Raw genomic sequence first — 12028 nt, 5'->3', positions numbered from 1 at the left:
GACACGGACAACTCTGCGTCAGCAACTCCCTTCCGACTACAAGGAACAAGTCACAAATTTTCACACATTCGTTCAAAAAAAATTCCATCGGACCAGACGACATCATAAATATGGATGAAGTACCTCTGACGTTTGACCTGCCGCTCACGAGGACCATCAACAAAAAAGGTGAAACATCTGTCACACTGAAAACAACCGGCCCTGAGAGGACACATTTTACCTGTGTTTTGGGCTGCACTGCATCTGGAATAAAACTTCCACCAGTGGTAATTTTTAAGCGAATTACTATGCCAAAAGAAAACCACCCGAAAGACATTGTCGTGAAAGTTAACACGAAATGGTGGATGGTAGAAAGCCTCATGAAGGAATGGTTGACCGAGTGTTACGGCAAGCGACCAGGGGGATTTTTTCATAGAAAAAAAGCATTACTCGTTTTGGACAGTATGAGGGCCCATATTCCCGATGCTGTGAAAGCAGCAATCAAGAGGACAAACTCCATTCCAGCGGTGATTCCTTGGGGTACAACAAAATGTTTGCAGCCACTTGACATTAGTGTGAATCGTGCATTTAAAGTGGCACTCAGAGTTGAATGGGAGGCTTGGATGACCAGTGGCGAGAAATCCTTCACCAAAACAGGCTGCATGCGAAGAGCAACTTTTGCACAAGTCTGCCAGTGGATCCTGACAGCGTGGAAAAGTGTGGAAAAAATCCACCATCACCAACGGGTTTCAAAAAGCCGGACTGCTACGTGATGAAGAGCACAGCACAAGCTCAGGAGTTAATTTGCCACAGGATGAGAGTGACAGTGAAAGCGACAACGAAAGAGAGAATGAAAAGGTGCGTGCCGAAGTATATCTGAGCCTATTCATATCCGACACTGAGGAGGAAGATTTCCATGGTTTCAGTGCACAGGAGGAAGATGAAGATGGCCAACAGTGACTTTTGAGACTTTTATGTTTGTTTTTATATTTTTTTCAACCAGCCCAGCTGCGTTAATGCCGTGTTGCTGCTGTGTTGTGTGCTGTGTTAATACCGTGTTTCTGCTGTGTTACTGCCATGTTGCTGCTGTTTGGAAAGAAAAAGTATGTTATTAAAATTTTGAAAACTCTATGTATATTTCTTTATAAATATGTCATTTTACTATGTGGGCAGGCACATGCGGCTTATACAGTAGTCAGGAGCGGCTTATGTATGGACAAAATAGTTTTTACTTTAAAATGTACCGGGTGAGGCTTATAATCAGGTGCGCGTTATAGTCCAGAAATTACGGTAAACACCCAGAGAGCATATGTATTGCCAGCCACCCCCCTCAAACCCCAGGTGTTTTATTAAATGGTTTGGTCCGCCCTTCCTTCGATCAAAACTGGAGCAGCGATGCGCACTTACACCAGTCAATGACTCTAAGCGCGCAGAGTGCGGTAGTGCAGAAATGTTTTCAAAATAAAAATCGGGTTTTCAGAAGAGGAAAGAAAAGAAAGCAAAACAGGAGATGGGTAGAAAAGGCCAACAGGATGTGACAAAGTACTTCACAAAGGAAGGTTGGTGTCTTGTGTCAGTGTAATGCTGAAAATTAACTTGTTATCTTAGCTTTGAAGCGAGGTCCCAGCTCACTCCGTAAGAAATACGGGATTTTCCCAGCCTCAATGAGCGACATGCACCTATTCAAAAACATGAATTCCAAATCATGACGGCATTTCTTGGTATCCTACAGATGTTGAATGTTGATGTGAAAATTTTCTTTTTTAAAATCTGCTTGAATCCAGTTTGACAACAATTTATTGAATTAGTTTGTCATCAATTGAATTTAGTTTGTCAACAAGGGACCTCGCTTCGGAGCTGTAGCCTATACTGGAGATCCCGAGTTTCCAGACGACGCTAAGCCTACTCCATAATGAAATACTGTAATTGTTTGCTAGCTAGTGTTTGCTCCGCTTTTAGCTTACATTTAATCAGTACTGCAGGCAAATCCTTAGCAATCTCTTCATACTAAAACGGTTGTATACTGTAATGTATACTGTAGTCAAGGGCATAGGTTTGGTCTCAACATTGGTAGGGATGATATTACAGCATAAGCTGCATGTACACTTTTTGCTCAGGATGGGACATTAATAATACCAAACAGATTGGGTGAACAGGGGTCCGGGCTACATTTCTCACGAAAATGAACCTAATTAATTGATATACTAAATAAGGGGTGCTCATGACGTTGATCACGATCGACCAGTCAATTGCCACGTTTACATGGAGCCAAATATTCCAATTACAATCGGAATATTTGTTCAAACCGAATAAATGTGTTCCATATAAACACCTCATTCGGAATGAATAGGCCCAAACCGAATGGAATTTCATTCCGATTCACAGGGGTGGAATATTCCTATTCCCAAACCGATTAGAAGTAAAATTATATCATGTAAACAGGGAAGCGGAATGGTGTCTGGTTGCGTTCTTTCTGCACATGCTCCGTACTGACGTGGTGACGTCTTTTGGTGACGTAAGTAACGTCACTTGCAACATGGCTTCCAAGCACAGCGCACCTAATTGGAGTCCAGCCGAAAGATTGTATTTAATTCAAACTTTTAAAAAATTTAATATAATTGCTCGCTTAAGCCACGTTTACATGCTGACTTTTATTCATTCCGATTCAAATCAATCCGAATGGAAATTTCAGATCAGCTGTTTACATGTCACTTCATCTATTCCGATCCAGCGTTAACATGTGTCTGCCTTTATTCCGAAAGGACGTTTGACAACTGCCGTCTGACATGCGCAGAATAATCAAAACAAAGCGTCACGTTGCAAAACATGGAGATTGATCGTCAGATCAGTGCTGCTGTTTTAACTTTTACCCACTTGTTGATCAAGAACCATTACGACCTCAGGGTGCTCCTAGTGAAGGCACTACGAAGAAGGCGTACACAAGGTGGACAAGTTAGCCTTTTGCGATTTTTTTTCCCCCCGTAGTGCCCATGCCCCCTCCAAAGACCAGAAAACTTTGGATGAAGATCCACAGCAAAGACTGGTGGGAACGAGCTGTTCTTCAGGAGTTTACAGATGTCGAGTGGAAACAAAACACGCCGAATGACACGCCGTTCATTTAAAAAGTTGTGTGGGCTGGTGGAGGGATTCATGGCTCCTGATGCAGTTACCGTCAGAGCACCAATACCCTGCATTATGCGCGTCGCAATTGTTCTTTACAGACTCGGTAGCTGTGCCGAGTATCGCCTCGTCTCAAACCAATTTGGCATCCACAAAAGCACCGTGAAAAAGTTCACGTACATGTTTTGTAAGGGCATGTTAAAAGGACCAACCAAAGAGCTGATCCGCATGCCGAACGAAAGAGAAGCTTCTGAAATTGCGAGGCGATTTGAGGCAGCACATTCCATCCCTCAGATCATGGGCCTGGTCGACGGGACACACATCCCCATCCTCCCTCCATCTGATGGCTTCAAAGATTTTGTCAACCGAAAAGGGTGGCCTTCCTATGTCCTCCAGGCTGTCGTGGATGACAAATGCTGGTAAGATATTAAGGCTTAATCTTTTCAACAATTAAATGCAAATCTAACCGGAGGAATGGATCCTTAACTACAATAACAGCAGCTGCTCCATGAGATGAGAGTTTCAAAAATGACATGCCTTAAAATGAATCACAGGCAACAGAAAGTGTGAACCACAGTATTGCCTTGTTACTGAATGTAAGTGCATTTCACAAAAAAACATGCATCATGTGTTTTTAGTTTCAGAAGCATCAGCTGTAAGATGCCGGGAAGCGCACATGAAGCAAATGTGCTCCGCCAGTCTGACCTCTTCAAAAGGGCTCACCTGCTGCCAAAAGTAAGGCTATGACAGTACAGATTTGTTATCCATTTAAAAATTTTTCAGTGTATTTATAACCCGGTCATGTTATGAAAAAACATTGAACAAATTACAACATAGGCAAACTCAACAGATTTCATATCCTGAATGTGTGTGGAAAAAAAAGTCCCAAAGAATCCCAATGAAGGAAAAGTTTTTAATATGACTCAAATATAATCAATAGATTTAAAAAAGCCCTTTGAACACATGGGTGAATATAGGGTTAAAATTTTCAAAAACATAACACACCATTAACATAACAGTTGGTTGTCCACATTAAGACAATTACGTTTGTGGTATTGATTATGAATATTGTACCTGCATATCCACCCAGAAATAAAAAATAATAATTTCTCTTCTCCTTTTCGTGTGTCAAGAACATTGAGGGAGAAGATGTCAGGCTCTTGCTTGTTGGGGATCCTGCATACCCGCTGCTCGACTGGATGATAAAAGGCTACATAAACTTGACCCGGGAGCAGGAATCCTTTAATGTGTACTTGAGCTCAGTACGGGTGGGTGTGGAAATGAGCTTTGGTATCCTGAAGTCGAGGTGGAGAGTGCTACTCAAAAGGAGTGACTTTCACTTTACATTCGCACCAGTCATGAGCTCTACCTGCTGTGCATTGCACAACTTTTGTCGGCTAGAGCGGGATTTCCCCAACAGCAACTGGTTGGAGGAAATCAATGACCCAACTGCAAACTACCCCCAGTCTACCCAGCCAGTGAACTGTCAGTACAATGCTAGTGGCAACAGTGTAAGGGCAGCACTAACCACATATATGGCCAACCACTTCCCCCTTCGAACAGGGCACCTTCATTAAATGGTTATGTAGAATAAAACATAACTCAAAGTGTAAATACCATGTTTAATGAAAATTAAAAAAGAAAACTTTCACTAAAAAAAGTGTCAGTGTGCAATAAAAGGACCACTGTGCAATTCTCAAGTCAACTGTTCATAGTGCCGAAGTCATGCCCCTTTCGGTGGAGCTCATGGTACCTTAGATTGGAATTAATATGAATGAGGAGAGCATACTATCTTTTGGTTAATGTCAAATTTCAAACAGGACCTAAAGATCATATCATTATTCACTGCCTACCGATGTAAGGTTCCATGAGCTCCACTGGAAGGGACGTGACTTTGGTACAATCGATACTAAATTATTTTTTAAGTAGCAACAAACTTTTTATTGTTTTGTTTAAATGTTCCACGCTTTAAAAAAGACCTAACACAAGGCAGCACAATTCGTCTGCTAACATGTTTCTCTTACAGGAATAAATAAAAAAGGTTTATGTCTTAAAAAGCAGACATATTTCAAGTAAACATAGGTTTGTTCAACTTCGGTAATAGAAAAATTGTTACAGTAGCCACAAACACAACTCCAGTGTTTTTTCTTAAAGAAAAAAAATGTTAATGTCTTTAACAGCGGACATATTTAAAGTTAACATGTTTGTTCAACATAGAACTCATAACATTTCTGAACAGCCTTTCTTGTAAAGAAAAAATATTAACTTGAGGTTTATGTCTTAAAAAGCAGACATATTTCAAGTAAACATAGGTTTGTTCAACTTCGGTAATAGAAAAATTGTTACAGTAGCCACAAACACAACTCCAGTGTTTTTTCTTAAAGAAAAAAAATGTTAATGTCTTTAACAGCGGACATATTTAAAGTTAACATGTCTGTTCAACATAGAACTCATAACATTTCTGAACAGCCTTTCTTGTAAAGAAAAAATATTAACTTGTTTGAGGTTTATGTCTTAAAAAGCAGACATATTTCAAGTAAACATAGGTTTGTTCAACTTCGGTAATAGAAAAATTGTTACAGTAGCCACAAACACAACTCCAGTGTTTTTTCTTAAAGAAAAAAAATGTTAATGTCTTTAACAGCGGACATATTTAAAGTTAACATGTTTGTTCAACATAGAACTCATAACATTTCTGAACAGCCTTTCTTGTAAAGAAAAAATATTAACTTGTTTGAGGTTTATGTCTTAAAAAGCAGACATATTTCAAGTAAACATAGGTTTGTTCAACTTCGGTAATAGAAAAATTGTTACAGTAGCCACAAACACAACTCCAGTGTTTTTTCTTAAAGAAAAAAAATGTTAATGTCTTTAACAGCGGACATATTTAAAGTTAACATGTCTGTTCAACATAGAACTCATAACATTTCTGAACAGCCTTTCTTGTAAAGAAAAAATATTAACTTGTTTGAGGTTTATGTCTTAAAAAGCAGACATATTTCAAGTAAACATAGGTTTGTTCAACTTCGGTAATAGAAAAATTGTTACAGTAGCCACAAACACAACTCCAGTGTTTTTTCTTAAAGAAAAAAAATGTTAATGTCTTTAACAGCGGACATATTTAAAGTTAACATGTTTGTTCAACATAGAACTCATAACATTTCTGAACAGCCTTTCTTGTAAAGAAAAAATATTAACTTGTTTGAGCTCTCTTGTTGAAGTGGACTCAGACTACCCTGAAATCATGTCTTTAAAAGGCGACATTTTTTGAAGTAAACATAAGTTTTTTCACAATATATTTACATAATTAAAACGTTTAACATTTATTTCGAAAACAAAAATATTGACCCGTTTTGAACTTTCTTGGGGAAATTCGCTCATTTGTCATCTTAACTGTAGTGATTAATCAAGGTCTTGTAGGGTGTATTCTGAGTCATCTGGCCGTGGATTGAAATGTTGGGGCTGTGAGTATGAGTATGGGTGTGTGGACTGTGGATAAGGATGCTGGGGTGTTGCATATGGTGGCCGTGAGTATGAGTGAGTATGAGGATGCTGAAATTGTGCATGTGAGGGTGCCTGTGAGGAATGTGGGAGGATAGCCCGAAGACCGTCAAACAGATGCCCCAAGAGTCGCTCATTAGAGCGTGAACTTTCTTCAAGGAATTTCGAGAGCATTCTCTCTTCCTGCCGATGACTTTCCACCCGCTGTTGCTCGTACTACTGATTTTGAGATGCTTGCATTCTCTCCATAAAGGCCTGCTGATGAGCAGACCAAGTGAGCAAGGCTCTCTCATAGCTAGATGTGGGCTTTGATTGGGTTTCTGTAAAAGAGAGTTTGAGCATTTCAGTTGTGTTTTTCGGCTATTAATTAAGGATTTCAACACAAACAACACAAAGTCCTAGCAGAGTTGTTTAGCACAAACAGCCAAAAGGGCCAGTATGTGATCCATTTAACCATGCTCTGTAACTGATTACTTTGAATATAACTTACTCTTTTTTACAGCCCGTGGCACAGTCGAATCGCTGGTCTGGGAGGTGCTGTCCTCACTAGCCTCTGTATTCTCCTCGGCCCCCTCCATGCTGTTGTGTTCGTTGTTAAACATAACAGGCAGCTGTAGCGCTTAATGGATAAATAACATAAGTTTATCTGACTGGTTTAACTAACAACATAACGATGGTTAGTGAGGCTGCGTTGAGAGCTACACTTACCAGATATGCAAACGTTAGTTTCAGCGTCCGGAGCAGCGTTCAGAGAAGAACTGTCCCCATCACACAGTTCCTCCTCAAAACCCACGTCCACGCCGTGGACATCGATGTTGGCCAGTGGTCGTCCTCCCATCACTTCGTCCATCGTCTCGAAGTACGGAAAGTTTGTGGGGTCGTATCCACTTCTGTTGTTTTTCTCTTTTGCCTTGTGGTAGCCGGTTTTCAGCGTTTTCCACCGGTTTCTTTTTTGGTCAACGCTCCGGTCTATTCCGGCTTCCTGTAACTTCTCGTGAACTTTTTTAAATAGTTCTCTGTTCCTCGTCTTACGCCCGTCCAAGCGAGCAATTATATTAAATTCTTTTAAAGTTTGAATCAAATACAAACTTTCGGCCGGACTCCAATTAGGTGCGCTGTGCTTGGAAGCCATGTTGCAAGTGACGTTACTTACGTCACCAAGTGACGTCACCACGTCAGTACGGAGCATGTGCAGAAAGAACGCAACCAGACACCATTCCGCTTCCCTGTTTACATGATATAATTTTACTTCTAATCGGTTTGGGAATAGGAATATTCCACTCCTGTGAATCGGAATGAAATTCCATTCGGTTTGGGCCTGTTCATTCCGAATGAGGTGTTTATATGGAACACATTTTTTCGGTTTGAACATCTAAACCGATTGTAATTGGAATATTTGGCTCCATGTAAACGTGCAGTGAACTATTTAAAAAAGTTCACGAGAGGTTACACGAAGCCGGAATAGACCGGAGCGTTAACCAGATTAGGAACCGGTGGAAAACGCGGACAAGCGGCTACTACAAGGCAAAAGAGTAAAACAGCAGAAGCGGATACGACCCCACAAACACAACAAGTGGGTTAAAGTTAAAACAGCAGCACTCTGACGATCGATCTCCATGTTTTGCAACGTGACGCTTTGTTTTGATTAATCTGCGCATGTCAGACGGCAGTTGTCAAACGTCCTTTCGGAATAAAGGCAGACACATGTAAACGCTGGATCGGAATAGATGAAGTGACGTGTAAACAGCTGATCTGAAATTTCCATTCGGAATTATTTGAATCGGAATGAATAAAAGTCAGCATGTAAACGTGGCTAATCACAATGCTAGTGTGAGTGGCCCGCGGCACCCCCACCCCAAATACTTTTTTTTTTTTTAATGTACATAATTAATTATGATTGTTGTGTGGATGTTGTGTGAGCAACGTACGAGGTAATGCAGCACCTCTCTCTCTAAGCAGCTTCTTGCTAATGTTTTTCTAGTTCTATCGTTGCCAGCAGAGGTTACTACATTTCTCACAGTTTATTTTATTGTTAACAGTAGAAAACACAAAGAGAAGGACACTTCTCTCGAAGCAGCTTCCTACTAGAGTTTTTGCAGGTTAGCAAGTTCACACAGTTTAATGTTATGCTAACACTGATGCAGGTTGGACCTACAGTATTTATTTATTTTATTTTCCCTTCAGGCATGACAAATCCAAACAAACATACAGCATTTATATGTGTTTACAATTAATTCAATCCGAAAAGAAAAGGGCTGACGGGAGAAGCCGAAGCTTATTGAAACCCGTCCCCAGTATACCATACAGGACGCAGAAAATGCGTCCTTCGCCTTCGAATGTCTGAGTAGCAAAATTATTGGTGTGTTCCCCACTTTCAAAACAATGTCTTTTTACATTTCTAGCAGTGGCTACTGCTGGCTGAAAAAAAACCTTCTCATATCCCTAATATCTAATGTGGGTGTGCGTGAGGGTTAAATCATCAGCCAATCAAATGTGCGTTTAGGAAGAAAAAATGGACCGGCACATTCAGCAAGTGAAAAGATGTACATGTAAATCCAAACATAATAAAAATAATTCACTTAATAATGGTGGGGTCAATTACAACAATTAAAACATATGGGAAGACAATATAAATGACCTATATAACTGAAGTCATTACATAACTCAAATAAGGTTGCTTAAAAATTAAGCATCCTGAAAAGTTGGTAGTGTTTTGTCCCAACCGTCCCTATGCAAACCTACACCCTTGACTGTAGTGTAGTTAAGTTCAAACAAAACATTTATTCTAAGTCATTCATTATGGTATTTGCTTTGGGAATATTTCAAATAAAAATATATTTAGATTGTAAAAGATGGCCTTCAGTACATTTCTTATAGATGATATCAATCCATTCATTATTGCTCTATACGCTGTATGTTTACATAAATATATTTTCATCTTAAATTAATGCAGAAAATGCACAAATTAGTGTGCAAAGATTCACCAGAATGCAGGAAATTACGTAGTTGATACTCTAAATGTGTGTGTGTGTGTGTGTGTGTGCGTGTGTGTGTCGGCACTTTTGGTGGGCCCCAAATTGATATCTTTTCATGGGGCTCAAAATATTTGGCAGCGCCCCTGCTTTAAGCATACTGTAGGCTAAGGACAGTGACTCATTTTTGTATGTTCAGACATAGTGCCGATCTGCAATGATGTTGTTTCCACTTGTACTTAATTAAGTCGTTGATAATTTGTACATACCTTCTATATAGTTTTTATAGTTTGTCTATAAGGGTGTAATTGTACATGTAATAGTATTGAACCGTTTCGGTACGTGGTACTCTGTTCGGAACGGACGCTTACTGAACGAGTTTCTGACGTAATATAACCAGGGGTGAAAGTGGCTAGAATTTCTTGCCGGAACTCCCCGACGTGAAGGTCGCCACGGAGCCAGAAATTTTATTTATTTATTTATCATTATTATCACTTTCCCCCCCCCCTTTTTTTGGTGTGTGTGTGTGTGTGGGGGGGGTCAAATCTCTTAAACTACTCAAATGCAAAGAAAACTGTTTTAGCAGTTATTTCTATAACACATACAAAAACTGATTTTCATTCAGAATTGTATTTTTTTCAATGATTTTCAAAATAAACGTTAATAAAAACAGCAATAACCCCAACCTCCATCTCCTAATTTTCATTTTCCCTCATTTCCTCACACACTAAATGCCAAATCTCAATTTTAACTACTTAAGAACATAGGATATATATTAAAATTGAAGTTAATGTAAACATTTATTTATTTCTTTCTTAACTAATAAAGATATAAGTAATATGCATTGAGAAAAATAAGTACAAATGACTTATATTATGCAGAGTGAAATGGAATATATTTTGAAGACTGCGCAAACATTGATTTTTTTAAATCATAAGGAAATGAATAAGCAGCCTAACATAAATGAACAAATATAAGTCCAAAGTGCACATTGACAGCTAAGATGTTCTGAACCTCCCCATCTGAGTAAATCAAACTAAATATGATAAATAAGCCTCCTCAACTCTTTCGTTGCTCTTAAATGGTAAATGGACAGTACTTATTTAGCACATTTATCTACATGGTTACCATGCCCAAAGTGCTTTACATTAGCACACATTTATCCATTCATGCACACATTCACACGCCAATGGTGCTGCCAACCCATTTGGAGCAAATTATGGTTCAGTGCCTTGCCCAAGGGCACATCGACAGTGGGCAGTCGTAGCCGAGAATCAAACCACTGACCCTTCGGTCCAAGGACAATTCCAGCTACCAACTGCGCCACGTCCATTTTATGTTGCATTGCCCTTTTTTTGTAGCATCAATTCAACAAGCTTTTTTTTTTTTGCTGTTCCAGAAAACATGCACATTTGAACCAATCAGAGCTAACCATCTCTGCTGATCACATGTCAGTATGTCAGCCAATTGAACGGATAAATGAGTCCAGGAGTTTTGCTTTGCTGCGTGCATTCGCACATTGACGTGACTCATCGTCAGACTCGGATAACTGCAGCAGCTGGGGAAACCTCCATTCAGTCCGTGAAATAAAATCAATTATAAATATTGGTGGAAACGGATTACGCTTTACAAGCACATTATTATGCTTGTTGTTAACACTTGTGTATGTACTGTAAATCTGATGTTGGTAGATTGTTTTCTTCTTGGAGCTGAAATGCATGTGTGGCAGCTCAGCATTTTTTTTTTTACATAGCATTTTGACAGTTGCTGTCATATTTTCGGGATCAAAGCACCGTGTACCGGAACAGCATTCCGGCCCTGAATCTTATACCGGAACTGCGTTCCTGACCGTTCTGGCCCACTTTCACCCCTGAATATAACCCTTACTTTTTGAGGCTGTGAGTCGATCGGGTTACAGTTTCTTTGTGTAGATTAAATTTACTCCGTCTTCTCTACCATCATGAGGACACGGTAGGACAGTCCAGAAACATCAACGGCGCGACAACGTGGCCGCCGTGAGAACGCAGTGAAACGCGGGCGTTAGTCAATCAGCCAATGCACACCAGTCGCAGTGCGGCCGCGTGTTAGATGCGTCCCAGAAGCAGCTCAACGCGACGCACGCGAAAAGAACGGCAGTTTATTATTTGACGCGAGACGCGGCCCTCCTGCGTCAATACTACTAGCTAGGATCGGGCCGGAAGTTACTCGTGTAATAATACGGTGGATCCGGTCGATTTTCAAACTAAAATGCAATCGTAACCTACTTTTTGAGTCCATCAGATCTCTTGAGTGGTAGATCGGGGCACAGTTGACTTTTCTTTGTTGATTTACTGCGGTCTTCTCTGCTATAATAATAACCAACACGGCCCCGTGTTCAATACAAAACCATCCTTCCACAACAAAACAAGTATGAAATAATATTTACATAGGAACTAAAGTTATACAACATAAAATAT

General features: G+C 39.9%; 2 protein-coding genes across 2 annotated transcripts; one reads left to right on the top strand and one right to left on the bottom strand.

The window, feature by feature from the left end:
* The first annotated feature begins 589 nt into the window (after window positions 1–589).
* On the top strand, window positions 590–4676 carry LOC130924358 (uncharacterized). Its single transcript, XM_057850883.1, has 4 exons — window positions 590–837; window positions 3201–3518; window positions 3738–3834; window positions 4233–4676. The coding sequence occupies exons 1-4, from the start codon at window positions 590–592 to the stop codon at window positions 4674–4676; spliced, it is 1107 nt and encodes a 368-aa protein (XP_057706866.1).
* Window positions 4677–4773: 97 nt separating this feature from the next.
* Window positions 4774–10222, bottom strand: LOC130923669 (uncharacterized). Its single transcript, XM_057849531.1, has 3 exons — window positions 7309–10222; window positions 7091–7219; window positions 4774–6920 (listed from the first exon to the last, which is right to left on the bottom strand). The coding sequence occupies exons 1-3, from the start codon at window positions 7970–7972 to the stop codon at window positions 6817–6819; spliced, it is 897 nt and encodes a 298-aa protein (XP_057705514.1). The 5' UTR covers window positions 7973–10222; the 3' UTR covers window positions 4774–6816.
* Window positions 10223–12028: the final 1806 nt, after the last annotated feature.

Source organism: Corythoichthys intestinalis, chromosome 11, assembly GCF_030265065.1.
Source record: "Corythoichthys intestinalis isolate RoL2023-P3 chromosome 11, ASM3026506v1, whole genome shotgun sequence".
In the NCBI taxonomy this organism is placed as follows: Eukaryota; Metazoa; Chordata; class Actinopteri; order Syngnathiformes; family Syngnathidae; genus Corythoichthys; species Corythoichthys intestinalis.
This window is presented reverse-complemented; position numbering and strand designations above follow the sequence as displayed.

Excerpts from the sequence above, each read along its gene's own strand:
- LOC130923669 (XM_057849531.1), bottom strand. The coding sequence starts at position 7,972 with ATGTTCAAACCGAAAAAATGTGTTCCATATAAACACCTCATTCGGAAT. Across the intron at positions 7,220-7,308 it reads AACTAACGTTTGCATATCTG|CGCTACAGCTGCCTGTTATG; the intron begins GTAAGTGTAGCT and ends TTATCCATTAAG. Across the intron at positions 6,921-7,090 it reads GCCACGGGCTGTAAAAAAGA|AAACCCAATCAAAGCCCACA; the intron begins GTAAGTTATATT and ends TCTCTTTTACAG.
- LOC130924358 (XM_057850883.1), top strand. The coding sequence starts at position 590 with ATGGGAGGCTTGGATGACCAGTGGCGAGAAATCCTTCACCAAAACAGG. Across the intron at positions 3,519-3,737 it reads GTCGTGGATGACAAATGCTG|TTTCAGAAGCATCAGCTGTA; the intron begins GTAAGATATTAA and ends ATGTGTTTTTAG. Across the intron at positions 3,835-4,232 it reads GGGCTCACCTGCTGCCAAAA|AACATTGAGGGAGAAGATGT; the intron begins GTAAGGCTATGA and ends TCGTGTGTCAAG.